Source organism: Aspergillus bombycis (assembly GCF_001792695.1).
Source record: "Aspergillus bombycis strain NRRL26010 chromosome Unknown contig00004, whole genome shotgun sequence".
NCBI classification, from domain to species: Eukaryota; Fungi; Ascomycota; class Eurotiomycetes; order Eurotiales; family Aspergillaceae; genus Aspergillus; species Aspergillus bombycis.
The window spans coordinates 120,814-137,102 of record NW_019170006.1 but is presented as its reverse complement, the minus strand read 5'-3'; the positions used below and the strand labels follow the sequence as shown (position 1 = coordinate 137,102).

At 52.6% G+C, this 16,289-nt stretch overlaps 5 protein-coding genes across 5 annotated transcripts; 2 read left to right on the top strand and 3 right to left on the bottom strand.

Moving 5' to 3' along the window:
- Positions 1-221: 221 nt before the first annotated feature.
- Positions 222-7,485, bottom strand: ABOM_001074 (putative THO complex component (Rlr1); the record flags this gene model as incomplete). Its single annotated transcript, XM_022528204.1, has 2 exons — positions 222-2,619; positions 2,687-7,485. The coding sequence occupies 2 exons, from the start codon at positions 7,483-7,485 to the stop codon at positions 222-224; spliced, it is 7,197 nt and encodes a 2,398-aa protein (XP_022394042.1).
- A 917-nt stretch (positions 7,486-8,402) lies between these two features.
- Positions 8,403-9,484, bottom strand: ABOM_001073 (putative nucleoside-diphosphate-sugar epimerase; the record flags this gene model as incomplete). The annotated part of the gene is made up of 2 exons (XM_022528203.1): positions 8,403-9,202; positions 9,280-9,484. Coding segments are annotated over 2 exons (1,005 nt in total), but the record flags the coding sequence as incomplete, so codon positions are not given.
- Positions 9,485-11,803: 2,319 nt separating this feature from the next.
- Positions 11,804-12,229, top strand: ABOM_001072 (GFA family protein; the record flags this gene model as incomplete). Its single annotated transcript, XM_022528202.1, has 1 exon — positions 11,804-12,229. One exon carries the CDS (start codon positions 11,804-11,806, stop codon positions 12,227-12,229), a length of 426 nt encoding a protein of 141 aa, XP_022394048.1.
- A 330-nt stretch (positions 12,230-12,559) lies between these two features.
- ABOM_001071 (retromer subunit VPS17) lies at positions 12,560-14,446 on the bottom strand (the record flags this gene model as incomplete). Its single annotated transcript, XM_022528201.1, has 3 exons — positions 12,560-13,422; positions 13,477-13,930; positions 13,994-14,446. 3 exons carry the CDS (start codon positions 14,444-14,446, stop codon positions 12,560-12,562), a joined length of 1,770 nt encoding a protein of 589 aa, XP_022393917.1.
- A 473-nt stretch (positions 14,447-14,919) lies between these two features.
- On the top strand, positions 14,920-16,203 carry ABOM_001070 (GTP-binding protein; the record flags this gene model as incomplete). The annotated part of the gene is made up of 1 exon (XM_022528200.1): positions 14,920-16,203. One exon carries the CDS (start codon positions 14,920-14,922, stop codon positions 16,201-16,203), a length of 1,284 nt encoding a protein of 427 aa, XP_022393980.1.
- Between the last annotated feature and the right edge of the window lie 86 nt (positions 16,204-16,289).

Below are 16,289 nucleotides of genomic sequence, written 5' to 3'. Positions count from 1 at the left end.
TTATCCACATACGTTAAGCTGGTATCGGTCCAAGACGCTAAAGAAATGTAGAGAATACACGTGGACTCCAACAAGAGCCGAGAAGGTTATCCCAATGCAAGAAAGATTTGAACACCGTCCAACAATGCATAAATGCGTCATGTAAAGAGAAGCAAGGAAAAATGTCGAGGTTAACGAAAGACAATAAAGAATCTCAATCGATCATGTCATGAAATCTAATTTCACGCCCCTCGCCGAGGCCGTTTACTCTCACCTCCCATTCTCATGCCTCCTCGGCCACCGCCGTCGCCATGTCCACTCTCATCGCCCCCGGGTCTTCCACGCTTGCGATGGGAGCCTCCTCCGCTGCCGCCGCCGTCGCGGTTATAGTCTCGGTCGCGCGGACGGTCCCGATTCCGGTCCCGATCTCTATCACGCGGTTCCCGGCCGCCGCCCCAGCGCCGTTCTTCCTCGGCGTTCCCTGGGAGGGGTGGCGGGGGAGGGGGCGGAGGTGGGTGTCCGCCAAGCGAAGATGGAGGCCGAAGGCGCCCTTCATGTTCCTGACTCTGGGCGTCTGATGCATCCTCGCGATCCCGTCGACGACGATTGTCATCGCGTGACCCGGTCCCTCGGCGTGATGCCTCACGGGACTCGTACCGTTCTTCCCGAGTGCTGCCTGCGCCTACATCACTTCTACGGCTGCGCTCCCGTTCAAAGTCTCGCGTCCGATCTCGGTGCTCCTCTCTCCGGCTACTACTCCGTGTTCCCTCCTCCTCGCCTGTCCGACGGTCACGTTCCCGATCTCTATCACGGTCACCACGGTCCCGTTCTCTGTTATGCTCCCTTTCTCGATCCCGGTCATGGCCCGAGTACCGCACAGGCCTCCGTGACTCGGATCCAGTCTCCTCCACAAGTTCCCCACGGGCTCCGCCTGGTCGATTCCGGGGTTGTCCATCATCCTCGGAGAAAGTGGAGGGCCGGCCGGCCATAAGGTCAGGTCGATTCTGTGCTGGTCCCAACCGACCGCCTTCATCAGGAGCCTGAGAAGGAGCACTCATACCAGCGGGCTGACGGTTGGCACCTCGGCCACGAATGGTTGGACCTGGGCCCGCACGCTCCGCGGGTCCTCCAGATTGCTGCAGCATGTTGTTGAGCCCAGCAAACCGCTTATCACCACGACCCCGTTCGCCACCGTAACCGGGGCCTTGGGGCGGTCCACGGTTAAGAGAGGATGGCCCTTGCGGTGGTCCAAGCGCACTACGAGGTCCCGATGGGGGAACAACGGATGCAGGAGATGAAGGATGACTGGAGCGCATGGGTCCTGCAAAGGAGCCATCCGTAGGCTGCGGTTGAAGGTTCTTCAGCCGGTCAGGATGTATTCCAGTGGTATCAAGCCTTTCAGCGCCAGGTGACGATGGGGCTGCGGATGCAGATTGGTCAGGACCGCCACGCATACCCTGGCGACCTGGCCCAGTAGGCGGTTGGCGTTCAGTAGGCGCGTTCGGGCCGTTAGATGGCCCTGGCCCACCTCGTCCACCTCTGCCAGGTGCATTGCGCATCCGGGGCCCAGATGGGATTTCGGCTGGAGGCTCTGGCTGACGCAACCGTCCATGGCTCAGGTCCGGGTCTCTTGATTCGTGGCCTTCCATGGGAGGCCGTCCAACCCGTTCACTGCGAGGTCCGGTCGGTAGATCCTCATGCCGTGAATGTGTTTGTCCGAAGTTACCGGATCGGCGGTCATCGGGGAAGCGTTCCGGGCGGTTTGGAAGTTCCACTCTTGGAGGTGATAACGTTCTCGATGGCAAAGATCGCCTGTCATCCTTTTCTTGTCGCAGTGCCTCCCCACGCCGATAACCTTCCCGGTCAGGGTGATCGTGGATCATTTCTGCGCGATCAGGGTGAGTCGGTGGACCAGAGCGTGCGACAGGTGGTGCGTCCCGAGCGTCCGCAGGGCGCAAACGTCCAGAGCGATCTGGCCACTCCGGTTCTCTTGGGAGACGCCCCTCACGGTAAGGAGGGCCACGGAATGGCTCGTCCATAGATGGCCTTAAAGGATACTCTCTATCGAGACGACCATAGCCCCTGCCATCACCTAGAGGCTGTTCAAACGACCTATTGTAGTCATGCTCGCCGCCATAGCGACCGCCTCGAGGGTAGTCTGGATGTCTATCGCGCCTGTCGTCTAGAAGGTCAGGTCGTGGTGGCAACCTTCCATCCTCCCGGTAAGGACGATTAGGCGTATGCGTCTGCGAGCGCACGTTTTGGTTGCCGGATGGCGCTCGTTCTGAGTCAGGGCGTCGAGGAATGTTTGCTTGCCGGCCCGGTTCAGGGCCCTTTGGAGTGGCATGGGATGCAGCAGGTGCTGGGGAAGCAGGGGTAGGCTGACGAGTGGTTCGAGACTCTACCGCCGGAGCAGCAGGTTTCTCATTAGTTGTTGATTCAGCGCCGCCTGCCTGCTGTGTCTGGGAAGCAGCTGGTTCAGCTGTGGTTGAGGCTGTGGTGTCAGTTTGCTCAGACGACTTCTGGCCCAGTGTATCTGTTTCTGTTGTGTTCCTCGACACAGCATCGGTCATCTTCGCATCCTCAATCTCTCCATCTTCGACTTCCGTCTTTGTAGGTTCTGACTTGGACGTGTGAGGCCTGTGGTTTGGATTGTCAGAAACACGGGCCAGGGTAGTAAGGTTAGCCTTAGGTTGTGTACACTTACTCGGTGGTTGGTTTGAATTCCGTAGCGGAAGCGTTCAAGCCTGGAGTCGAAGATTGAGGCCGCGACGGTAGAGATTTTCCATTTGCATTCTTGTCAGCTGATTCACTCTTTGGAGGATTGCCCTTCCCTGCTGATGGTTGACTAGTTATCATAAAGGCCTGGGGGAGCATCCATTTCTTCTCACGACGGTTGAGATCACCAATCAGAGAGGCTGCGGGAATCTTCACATCATCTCGCTCGTCGTTCTGGCTGAGATTGTTCACACTGGTCAACATATCACGGCCAATCCAGTTCACGGCAGGGAAGTTTTGCACAACTCCCTTGAGGACGCTAATGGCATTGCGAATGTGCATGTATTCGCCGCCATTCAAACAAGTTTTGAGGGCAGCAGCCAAAAGACGGTGCCACTTGTACAAAAGTCGGCGGAAGTCTTCGTACTCCAGGAATGTCGTCGGTTTGCCTTCCGGGTCAACAAGCATGGCAAATCCAGGAAGATCCTTCTTGGTACCGAACGCTTCCTTCTCGTAGACGACCTTGTCGGCATGCCAACGGCCAAGATCTCGGATAATCTCGTTCAGGAAGCGGCCAAGGTTGTCAGCCTCCCTTGAAGTACACTGGAAAATCAATGCCGTAAGTCTCTGCTCTCGGAACAATTGGTCTAGAAGACCGACAGTCCGGAAGTTAGGCGTTCCGGATGTATGGAGGAATTTGAGGAGTTTAAAGCAGTAAAATGCGTCAATCGGTGACAACAGCAGTCGAGGCATGAAGCACTGCTCCAGCAAGGCCACATTCAACGCATCGTGTTTCCCACGCATACCAGCGAACCATCGATCCTTCTCCTTCTGCAGCTTCGTCCTTGTCTGACCATAAGACTTCAGGTGAGCCTTGTTCTCCTCCAGTATGCGGTCTTGAAGCTGGGTTATCTGCTTCTTTTCCCGCTCCTTTCTCTGGCTACCAGCCATGCTAATGTCAGATCGGTCGTTGCCAATAGCAATTACTTTCTTCTTCTGGCGGTCTATTTCATCCTCATATGCTTTTTGAGGTACATGTACGTCGTAAAGAGACAGTTGCCAGAAGGTGACATAGAAATGCAGGCCAACCACACCCCATGTTTCAGAAGGCAGAGCCGACTTTACCTGGTCCTGGAGGTCTTGCATAACGGGATTCAGAGGAGTTTCGGGAGTAACTGAGGCTATGGCGATGGCTTGTTCTGTTGTTTTGTTCACAGCATCGGTCTCAGTAGGCTTTTCAGACTGATCTTTGTCAACATCCATGGCATTCTCAGCAGGCTGCCCGCCATCCTGGGCTGTCGCTTCTCCTTCATCCGTTTCCATCTTGTCCGTCTCATCTTTAGACGGAGACTGTTCCTCGCCCTCACCGCTCTTGGCCACCCCTGCGTCCTCGTCCTGTGTCGTTCTTTCACTCTCGGATATCTTCTTGGCCACACTTGGTCGTCGAATCCAAAAAGCTACTTCAGGCTGGACTCCGAACTCGCCAATCAGGGATGCAAGATCAGGGACGAATGAATCGAACTCCTCCACCGACATGTTACTGCGCAGAAGGTCCAGATACTGAGCTAAAACTCGGTGAATTTCGTCAAATACGTTACCCAGCAGCTTGAGTTCCGAGGAACCCTCCGACTCCTGGAAAATGCAGGTCCAACGTTCCTGGGCGATTGCAATAAGCAACTGACCAGCGAGCTTCGAGACGGTCAACGCTTTCATTAGTCGCCTCGATGTAGTTTTAGATTCGTGTCGTCGGTCCAACAGCTGTAGGATTGTTTGGGCTTGAAGGACGTCACCACCTGCCATGGCCTGTATTTGGTTGTCGTTAAAGTTGGTGTCGGTGATGATACCTGCCATAGAACTGATCATCTGCTCTAGGACAATAAGATCGGTGGAATTGTTGTGTCGCAGCTGTTCCACAACATATTGCAGCACGGGGGTAGGATCCATTACCGAGTACCGCTTGAAGGTTCTGCCCGCAAAGGTTGACAGCGCATTCAGCCAGCGACTGGTCAGTAATCCACCCTCTTGAACACGGCTTCTTCCTTTCTGACCAAGCGAGTTGATCAACGCCCATGTCAAGATGTCGTACCCGAGGTTGGTAAAGTAACGTGCACATTCCACGACAACTTCGATGAGATTTTCATAAGATTCGATTTGGCTGATGGCGACGTTGATAACAATACCAGGATTTGCATACGCAATTTTGGCCAATGCACGAGCCATCGGTCGTATATTCGTCTTACTCAGCCTCTTGAGTACGTCCTTCGTTTCCGCCCTCGCTTGGTCAAACGCCGACTTGACGTCCGGAAGGCGAGACGTTTGTCCGGAGTACCACTCGGCGTACATATTGTATCGAGTTTCCCGGGGGAAGAAGCTCACTAAGTCGAATACTTCGTTGACAACACCGGGGTTTGCTTTGGTCAAGCTAATGGCAGGCACCAAGAGGCGTTTGCAGAGGTCCTTCCACCTGGCCCTGTTGCCAGGCGAATCATCCTTACTTAGACTATCTTTTCCAATTCTTGCAAGTTTGGTCAGTAGACTGGCGTCCTGCCCAATTTTGTGTCCAGAAAGGTTTAGGAACGACGAGCAGAGGGCAAAGACATCGTCAACATTCTGGCAGAGAGGAACGCTATCGGCCCAGTCGTCCCAGTAGAATCTATAATCAGTCCCATCGTTCGTATCCTCCTTGTCAAGTTGAGCCCATCGAAGCACCCGCCTTGGGGGTGCTTGGCTTAGCCGAATCTGGCCCTTCGGTATGCCAGACTGGTCTGAACTCAGGATTTGCTTCTGCCCTCTAAGCTCCTCCACAGATGGGAGGGGGCGCAATGAAGCATATACCTTGCTCAAACAGTGGTGGAGAATACGATGAATAAACTCGGGAAGTTCCGGGTAGCCGTCCATAAGCCAGGGAAATTTGCTGAGTATGAATAGGGATTCGGGAAGCGCACCAATTGCCAGTAAGCTCTTAAGAAGCATCACTTTCTGGTCTGACGGCTCAGGAAGTTCATCTTCCTCGGTCTTGGCTGGAGTTGACTTTTCCGTCTCTTGGTCTTTCCCAGGTGTTGCTGATCGTGTCTCTGATTCCCGAATGCGAGGAGTAGGGGTAGGTAGAGTATCGTCCGACAAAGCACCGGCCATCATTAACGCATTCACACCCCCACCAGGTCGCGCTGCCCTCTCCCTTTCCGCTTTTTCTTTCATTTTTTCCTCCTTCAAAAGATCCATAGAATCATCGGGTCTCCAAAGGTGAGGGTACAAATCACGTAGGGAAATGAACCCTACCTTAATCAGCAATGCCGCCAAGTAGATAAGATTGTCCGGGAGAATGTCCGACTTATTACGGGCCCGAGACGAGTAGAAACGAAGCTTGAATCCGAGAAGCTGTGCCGCCACTCGGTTCCCTTTAGGTGGCAATGTCCCTGTCTCCACGATCCATTTACGTGTTCCCGCCTCCTCTTCCGAAAGATTGTTGCTTTCAGGGAGTACACGTTTCAGTTCCTCCTCAGATACTGGTTTGCGGCCAATCTCGAAGAAGGCCCGGATTCCAATCTCGTTGACTCGCTTCCAGAATTCTGCATCTCGATGCTGGTTTGTGTGCACCAATTCGGCCCGTTCTTCGTCTGTCGTTACCCATCCCGCAGAGCCTGGTAGTGCCCAGTTTGGAAGCCCGGAATCACGGTTGTCACTGTCAGAACCGCGGAAAGCATCCTCCTTGGGCCACCATGAGCTCGCTCTTAATAGCTTCACAAAGAATCGATACTGCTTAACGAGTACGGCAGCGAAAACATCCAACGTGACGTCAAGCACACGGCCGACATCCATATCGAACGCGCCGATCATTGCCTTGACCCTCTCGAAGGTATCCTCAACTACCTCACTCGACGGAGGTTCATTGTTGCTGGTCGTGAAAAGTTCGGTGAGTAGTTTTGAGTAACCCTCAGATTCTTCACGCAGTAGGTTATAGTTAGATTGTCGGTAAAGCAGATTGGTCTGCTTCCGAATTCCCATACGGGCAAATGTATCACGGACAAGGCCCAGAGACTGGAGAAGCGGTGTATCGAGTTGAAGGCGCATGAGCGCGGAGCTAATCCCAGTCGAGAATACCAATGGCTTCAGGGCAGGGTTCGTCGTGTCGGAATCGGTAACAATAGATAGCGTGTCCAAGAACAGAGAACGGGTATCAAGGAGGGTTGCCATCTGTCCTTCACTATCCATATCAATATCTTCTGCAGCAACATCTTCTCCTATGATATCTTTAACTACCGCCCCAGCATCCGTCGGCGACAGCCGTCCGTAAAAAGCGGCCCGGATCACTTCCTGGTATATCGCGGCCAAATTTGCGATATCCTGCTCATTCTTTGCATGCACTCCATCCTCAACAAGTTTTTGTTTCCCTGTAGAGGACCATGCTTCAACCACTGTGTCACTCACGTACTCATAATCGAATGGGGGAGGTGGAACGGCAGGTTGGACGGGAGGAACATGCGATATCTGGAGTTGTGGCGGGGGCGGTGGGTGTGGCTGTGATTGCGAAGGAGCCGGTGAAGGCGAGGGGGGAGGTTGGGGCTGATTCATCGCTGAGGAGGCGCCGTTTGTTTGATTCTGATCCGGAGCTTCTTTCGCCGGTGTTGTGTTGGGCGGAGACATAGCAGTATCCTTCCGACCGCCAGCCTGGTTCTGGTTGTCGCTGCTAGGCCTCCGTCCAAGGTTGTTCCTTCCCCCTCGATTATTCTGTCGGCGCCCTCTTCCGCGACCATCGGAGTGATCGCGAGGTAGGTTGTGTTGCGCCATGTTTAGGTTACTCGGTCGATGAGGAGAGGGTCGTGAGCCGTCGTTTACTGAATCACTAGACCAAGTTCTGTCACCTCTCTTTCTTTTCCCTCCGCCACCTGGAGCCATGACAGCTTCACCAAAGCTACCGTGGATTGCTCAGGCAGAGAACCAGAATATTTCCGACAAGTCGCAAGTCATGAGCGGAGCCTAGGTTTGACTTGTCAGCGTGCACCACAATTAAGATGAGGGTTGAAGCAATTAGGTATGGAAGGAAAACGCCGTGGGGATGGAACAACCTGCCGTGGAAATGACATGTGACGGAATCTCGAGAGTAAGATTGCCCTGTTCTGAGACAAAGGTGTCTTGGGTTATGGACTCGGTGATCGACGATAATAAAGAGGATTGCACCGCGAATGTCGCGCTTGGGTCGCTTGTGTTACCCGCGCTCGGCGCTAAGCTTTTTGCGGTCTCCGCTCAGCGTTCTTTCAGTATCCCATCAATGCCGGTTATTCAGGCTTAAGAAAAGAAAGATGATGAAGTGAAATAGATGATACTTTCTACGAGGCGCTGCAATCTAACTACCTGAAGAATTTGGGTTTTTGACTCACCCATAACTACTAGAGTATATCAAAGCGTTGTAGGTGATATATTCGATGGTTATATAAAAGCCAGAGTAATGCTTCCTAGCAAGATAGTCAGCCACAGCAATAGCCGTGAGTAACCAACGAATGAGGGCTCTACAAGCTCTAAGCTCTAAATAATGCCAGGAGTCTTTCTATCTGACTCCTAGTAGAGTTGATTTACAATGGCTAAAATACTAATATGCACTCCCATGGCCGACTACGCATTCCGTACTACATAGTGTACACCAGGGAATCGTCATTGAATTCGTTCCATCATTATACGCTAGTAGCGCTGCAATATTGTGCCGTTCTCTACAGCAAACCCAAGGCCTTAGCTTCGACGTCCACAATCTCAGGAATAAGCTCCTTCAGGCTAGGCTTGCTCGGGGACCATCCAAACAATTTCCTGGCTCGAAGAGCATGGCCTCTAGAGCTACTTCCCCAAGCATACAGCCCAAACTCGTTCAACTCCGTGACCTGCGCATCCGACAGGGATTCAACATCAGGAGAGGGAATCAGCTTCTTCTCATAGGCGACTTTAGCCACTTCGCGCTGGATATCGCCCCAAACAAATGGCCCGTTCTCAGCAAGATAGTAGCCCTTATCGTTCCACGTGGCCTTTCCACCACCGGCGGCGGCAGCGTCTGCCAAAGCACCATATACGTCACTGAGGTCCTGGACGTGGACCTGATGCCAAATGTTCTTGCCTTCACCCACCAAGAATCCCTTCTTTCTCTTCAGCACAGCAGCGGAGAGCCAGTATGCCTGAACGCTCTTCTGGTTACCAGGTCCACGGCCCGGACCGTAGATAGTGGGAGGGCAGACGATCGCCGTCTTGACACTTTCCGGGTTCCGCTGGCTGGCCTCGATGATGATCTTGTCGACATTGCGGTGAAAGGAGTCGTCGGGGAGGTTAAGGAGCTCATCGACGCCATCCCAGTCGTTGTGCTCCTTCGAACGGTAAAAGCCCCAGGTGTTGCTGCGGAAATCCTCAACGGTGAGAATGCCAGTGCCGGAGGTGTGGATCACCCACACCGGCTTTTCAGGAGTGTGGTGGGCGGCACCCTTTGCGATTGCCTCTGCAGATGCGACATGGTCGCAGTTGGCACAATCTAAGTGGCGCTGTTAGTTACACAAAGTCGTTCCCAGCGCATTGATTGCCAAAGACTGTATATAGATAGTTACTCACGGAGTACAATGTCGGCGTTCTTGACCTCTTCCTCAATAACGTCGGACGAGTCGAGATCTCCAAGCACGGTCCTCACATTAGGGTACTTGCTAGTAACCGGGGCTGCTTTGTCCTTGCTTCGAACCAAAAGGGAGTACTGCCAATCGGGATGTGCCTGGTGCACGGCATAAAGGACATCTCCGCCAATGTAACCAGTGGCACCGGTGCTGGGGACCCATTAGAGATAGATTAGCAATCGATTCGATGCCAGTCACTAGAGATAAAGTTACCTACAGGAAGACCTTAAGAGGAGCCATTCTTCCAGAGGTAAGTATCTTTCACCCACAAGCTTTCAATCAGGGATTACAGGGAGAGGGGTAGCAAGGAGGGGCATCTTGATGTTTTTATAGTTGTCTGGAGAATACGTAATGGCCACAGCTCAAGCTGTCGGGGGTGCTTTGAAATCAAAAAGTGGAATGATGGATCCGCAGGGTTCAAGACATGCAATCAGAGTTAAGCGCAGGGTGGGGTTGAGATGGGGATTTGAGATCATGGACCCAAACTTGAACGACGACCGAATACATTAAGTTCCACATGGAACTCGGGGAAAAGAAAGGAAGGCCGATTCGGCATTCGTGACTACTTTGGGAATCGTGCATCGATCTACACGATATTCCAGCAACACTGTATACCCCCGTCTTCATGATGTTAATAAATAGGCTACCGCACCAAACCAGATCAAATTAATTGAGTTATAAGAAGAGAGCGGTTCTCCGATAACTGAAACCAGATGGTGATCTTCTACATCGGAGGACCCGGGTAAAAAAATAAGAGGATCAAGAGAACGTTGTCCCCTACCTTCTCCACCACGAGATGGTCAGTCATTATAGGTTATTCTATGCAGCCTAGAGGCTTCAGTTTACTATGAAACATATTCCATAACCATAGGCTTTTAGCGTCAAGGCTAATACAGTATCGTTAGAGGCTTATTCTTATTATTAATAGGTTGGCGATCAGGGATTATCGCTGAGATGAGGTGTTTGTTGTAGCTTGTATTAAGCCTCGCTTTCTTGCCAATCCGTTAAAAAGCTGTCATAATTCCCCCGCCCTAGGGCCTAGGGCTTCATATCACAAGGTGACAATTACGAGTGACTTGCTCAGGGTCCTTTCGAAAGTATAGGCTAGCAACTAAGTAGAAGTTGCGAGAGTCCTATGCAAGTGGGTTCTTAATAGGCTCGAGTTCCCGAGTGTGCAGTTCGTTCTGCAGCCCTAAGGGAGCCGTAGTCAATGATGACACCCTTTTTTTTGAAAAAAAAAAAAAAATCACTAGGACATTTCTTTCAAGTCACTTAGAGTTTAGTCACGAATTCCAATCCCAGGCCAGGAAAATTAGTGCCCATCAGATATTCGACAGCACTGCCGAAGCTGGGCTATGCTTACCAGGCTCTAGTCGCCATCAGGGTGTAGAGATTAAACGGATAATTGCAAGTCAATTCTCAAGGACGTCTCGTCTAGTCTAGTCCATTTCATCGCCACAGGAGTCGAACTTGGGGATATGCTATTCACCTCTCACCAATCCACTACCTTAGACACCAACGGCAAATCGGAGGTAGCGAGAGCGATCAAGAATGCTACTGCTGCATTACCATCCCCTAACTCTGCACAAAAGCACATCCTTATGACAAGCCGCACGGAGGAAATACCCTCCTTTGCCACAACGACTCTACAAACCTTGACCAAGATTCGCCTTTGTCTGCATTGCGCCCATGTGCAGCCCTAGCGGATGGCATCCTACCATCGGTCCTTTCCAGAATTGGAGGGTCATCAGAGTACATTTGAAGTTTCCTACCTCCCCTTTGAGGATCGCATCTTAGCATGCCTGGTTTAACTATTGTCTATAGCAAGAGAGTATAGTTTCCCTTGGCGGCGCCTTCAATACTTAGTAACAAGATACCGGGTTACGGGTAGGTGCGGACACTCTTTGATGACTGCGCGGATGCGACAGCGAAGAGTGGGCTCTTGCTGAAGAAGGGCCTACCTGATCCTGTTACTTCTCAGTGGGGGTTCGTGCCGTGTTTCTTTGTCCTTCTCAGGATACTATACTATACTTAGATAATGTCTGAGTCCTGATCCGATCAGTCTTGAATATAGTTTCGCGGTGCCAAGCCCTAATGCTTTACCCAAAACTTACTATTCACTACTTCATAGATCAACCCGTAGCAGCCAATCAAGAGAAGCAAGATGAGTATGGAACCCTCCAAGATGCGCCCGAAACCTCAATATATCTCATTCCAACCTCTTACTATTGTCATCAGCAGAGACTCCTTTACAACAATGGACTCTCAACCCAAAAACCCAGGACAATAGCCTAGCAAGCCCTTCAGCACAAAGAATGTATACGAGCCACCCACTCCCGATCTCATCCTCTCATACGTCCTCACCAAACATGTGTACCGCCATTTAATCCGTCTCAGGCGTTCCAAAAGACAGCAAAAAAGATCAAAAGGGAAAGGAACAAGTTCCAGGGTGGACAACCAGACGTAAAATGGAAGCCACCACCCTAACTGGCACCTACGCCTGCAAGCACATAACCTACACGGCGAGCGTCCTGCCCACGAAACTAACCAACTGCCATTGCATAACCTGCCGCAAACAATCCGGCGGACCCTACCAAACCTGGGCGTTTTTTCTTGCGACGAGCATCACTTGGACCCACGAGGCACCGACACAGCGGCGATCTAGCGATTTCGCTACGCGCGGGTTCTGTCCCCAATGTGGATCGAGCGTCAGTATGGTGTATGACTCGGAGCCGGGGGGACTGTGCATTGCCGCGGGCACCATCGATGATTTCGACAGGGTGGTTCCGAAGCCCTGTGCGCATTTCTTTGTGAAGGAGAAGGCGGCGTGGTTTCAGTTACCGAATGATGGGTTTGTGAGGTTTAGTGATGGAGCTAATCGGGGAAGCCGTTGACATTGCTGGACGCGGAGTTGTTGGATAGTATGGATACGTAAGAGTTCAGGCTGATGAGGGCATGTTTTGAGTGTATATACCTATTTGCTTTATCACATGGTTCATCCACTACGCAGGTCACAGAGACGGTAGAACATCATAATCAGATCCGAGAGGAATCTCGAGCGCAATACAATGACAGTAAGGGAGAAAACACATCGAACATCATCGAACACAATTTGAGACTGAAACAATCTTCGTCCCGGACTCAAGAGGTTGATCATTGGAAAAAGGTACGGCGGTCACAGGGGAATCTCACAGTCATGAATATCCGTAATTTACAGGAGAGGTTCAGAAGGTGCTAGTAGCTAGCCGACTCGCCGCGTTGCGGGCATCCAGTCGGTCCTCATCATCTTCCTCGACAACAGAGCTGACGCCACTGGGAGAGCGCACCCTTCCCTTGCCCTGCCCATTCACCTCTTCATCAGCCTCCGAAGTAGGCGAGATCATGCTGCCACTCATGCTGCGTCCAAGGCCTTCGCTGCGACGAGGGATACCGCTCCACGCGTCGCCCTTGGGTCCCTGGCTTGAACCAAGGTTTGGCCGCCGCACAGTCGGGTGTGATTCACGGCCCAGTCGGCTCAGTCCACCAGACGAATCAATCGCCCGGATATCCGGACGAACACTCTCCAGGGTTGCAAGGGTACGACGTTCGGCATCAATCTGACGCAGCGTGTACTCACGAAGGCTGGCCAAGAGGTCGCTCGTGGTCCGGTCGAACCAGCGGCGCTTCTCCTGAAGTAGGTTCGATGTCACCCGGTGTGTCCTCTTTGTGAGGTAGTCTTCATGGCTCTGAGCTTCATCTAGAGCATTGATTGCCTCATCGACTTTATCTGGACGAACAGAAGAGCTGACTTTCAGCCGATCTGCAGCTGCGCGCTTGCTGCGGGTGACCTGTTGAGCTTGGATCAAATCCCGAAGCAAAATGTGGCGGTTCGTAAGGGTCTCCTTCACGATAAAAGCGTCAGACGAGTGATAGTTCAACGGCTCCCCGATGGTGGTGGCCTCTGCGGTAGCCTGGACTGCGTGATAATCCCCGACTGTTTGAATGACCTTTCCCAATTTCCGGTAAGCATTGGCCAGACCTGGGTGTGTCTCTTGTACATGCATCTGCCCCAGCTTTACGCCAAAGTCTGATTCGGCAAGGCCGAGTCCTAAAACATTTTGTTAGCTGGCATTATTGCACCACAGCGCTCACGCTCACATACCTCGTCGGCCCTTGACCACGCGGTCAACCTTGTGACTAGCATCCATGCTACCTAGATAGAACATCTTCACTACGGGTCGCGCATTCTGTAGCTCGGGTGTATCATCTGGGGGAGGTGCAAACTGCTTCAAGACCTTTCTCCGCATACCCGTCGCAGGTTGCTTCATCCGAACAACCGGACTATAGCCGAAATCACTCTCAACGAATAGAACGACCTCATCATCTTGCATTAGAACTTCGTTACCCAATACGGTGTTCAACCATTTCTGCATGGACGCCTTCACGCGAATCTCATCCTCTTCAGTTCCTGCGCCGGCGGGGGTCAATGGGGGAGGCACCGCAGGAACCATCGCCTCGGGGTTCGCCGACATCAAATGTTCGGCGAGCTTAGTAAACTCTGCATGGGTACGGCGGACGTCGCGATATTGAGTGGTTCTGAATTTGGGGATGTTGGTCTGTGCATAGGGGGGTTAGTTGCGATGACGGTGGATAACCAATGTTACAAGGAGCTTGCTCACGTGAACATCGAAACGCAAAACGGGATCCTTTTTGCCTGTCCTCTCTAAGCTTGTAATCTTCGCCTGAATTTTGTATAGAGGAGCTGGTCTGGCATGCTGTCTGGCCCCGGTTTGATACCTAGCGGGGGGCTGAGACCGAGGTTGCTGGGCATATTGTTGCTGTTGTGCAGCATACTGTGATTGCTCATGATGGTAATCTGGGTCGCCTAGCTGTGCGCTCTGTAGTCGTTCCGAGAGGTCGGGTGACTCGGTCTGCTCCTCCCCGGCAGGCAGAGAACGTTCGGGCTGGGATTCCCTGTCGGCATCGTACGGAGGCTGAGGGGGAGCTAACGGGTCGGAAGGAATATCGTTGGTACTCGAGGTAGGAAACGTAGTTTGGGTAGGTCGGGGAGAAGCCCAAGGCGAGGTACCCGCGGGGTGGTCGGGGTCATGCGATATAGCGGAGTAGTCCATGGCTGTCTGGCTTTTGCTGGGGGTGGATGGAGAGTAAGTAGGTAGTATGGCTCCGACGGACCACGTCTGCATCGCGGGCACACAAATATTAGCAATGCATTCATTTTCATAATGTTCTTGCGGCTAATTGACGACACTTACCTGGATCCCCTCAGAAAAACAATTGAGAGCCGCAGGGTACTGTGAAGGGCAAATTAAGGATGCGGGAGTGTGGAGTGGGAGGCAGAAGGAATGTCAACCCGAAGAGACAGACAAGCCGAAAGGTTACGTCGTTGCTGCCGCCGACACCTGATTGGCCAGGCATCCGCATCAGTGACATCCGACATTTGGAGAACTTCATTTTTCGAGAGCTGGAACTACGCAAACGTCCCCGAAGGGCCCCACTTATTAGCTCCTTGCTTGTAATATAACATGCATACAAGCGGATAAACGGTACCACTCAATCATCAGATGTCATAGGGGCAATTGCGATCATGGTCGCGGCTCCTCTCTTGCGCGCTCACCAAGCAGCGCGACTCCAATCAGTGTCTATGAGCCGGCTCGGGCTCAATCCACATGTAATCAAAACCGCCGCAAGGTTACACCTGCTTCGGGGTAGTGGGTTCTCAACATCTGCTTCCAAATGGCAAGCGGAAGTCCTCGACCGAACCAGGAACATCGGTATCATCGCCCACATCGATGCTGGCAAGACTACCACGACGGAACGTATGCTCTATTACAGCGGGTTTACAAGAAGGATAGGAGACGTGGATGAAGGCTCCACAGTCACCGACTTCCTTCCTGCCGAGCGTGCTCGAGGAATTACGATTCAATCTGCCGCTATTACTTTCCATTGGCCACCTCAAACTGCCGGCGATGGAAATACAACTCCGCAGGAGCCACAGACGCCAAGGTCTGCCTCATCTCATACCGTGAATCTCATTGACACCCCTGGACACGCGGACTTCACTTTCGAAGTCATGCGATCCCTGCGCATTCTAGATGGCGCGGTATGCATTCTAGACGGTGTGGCCGGTGTCGAGGCTCAAACAGAGAAAGTCTGGCACCAAGCAAGTACCTATCGGATTCCCCGGATTGTTTACGTGAACAAGCTTGACAGAGATGGGGCTGCCTTTGGCCGGACAGTCCGAGAGGTAGCCTCCCGGCTGGGCGGTTGGCCTGCTGTCTGTCAGATTCCCTGGTTCGAAGGAGGAAACGGACGTTTTATCGGCATTGCCGACGCTATCAATCTCCAAGGCCTTCGCTGGGAGGAAGGAGACGGCAAGTCTGTCAAGATGTTCAATCTTGAACAGCTGGCTAGCGAAGAGCCCCAGCTTGCACAGGAGCTCAAACGCGCGAGGATTGCCCTCATTGAGCTGCTGAGTGAGCATGATGAAGCCATGGTGGAGAAGTTCTTCGACTGTGAAGAGGACCATTTGGCAGTCCCCGCGAATGACATTCTCGAGAGTCTGCGTAGATGCCTCCTGGAGGAGCAGGGAAGGAAAATCATCCCCATCTTCGCTGGTGCTAGCTTTCGAAACATCGGTGTCCAACCTCTCCTCGATGCTGTGACGAATCTTCTCCCTAGCCCTCCTGAGACTCCTGAACCAGAGGTCAGCATTGGCGGAGTTAAGGGTGGCCTCCGACACCTGCTTTCCGGTGATCTCCTAGTCGAACAAGGCGAGAAGGCAGCTTCTGCCAAGGGGAAGCAAAAGAAGAAATCGGCCATTCAAGCAGAGTCCCGCCACGCCATTGAAAAGCTCCAAGCTGCGCCTTAGCCTTCAAGGTCGTCAATGACCCCAAGCGTGGTGTTCTAGTATACGTCCGCGTCTATTCCGGCTCTCTCGACCGAAACAGCGTCCTG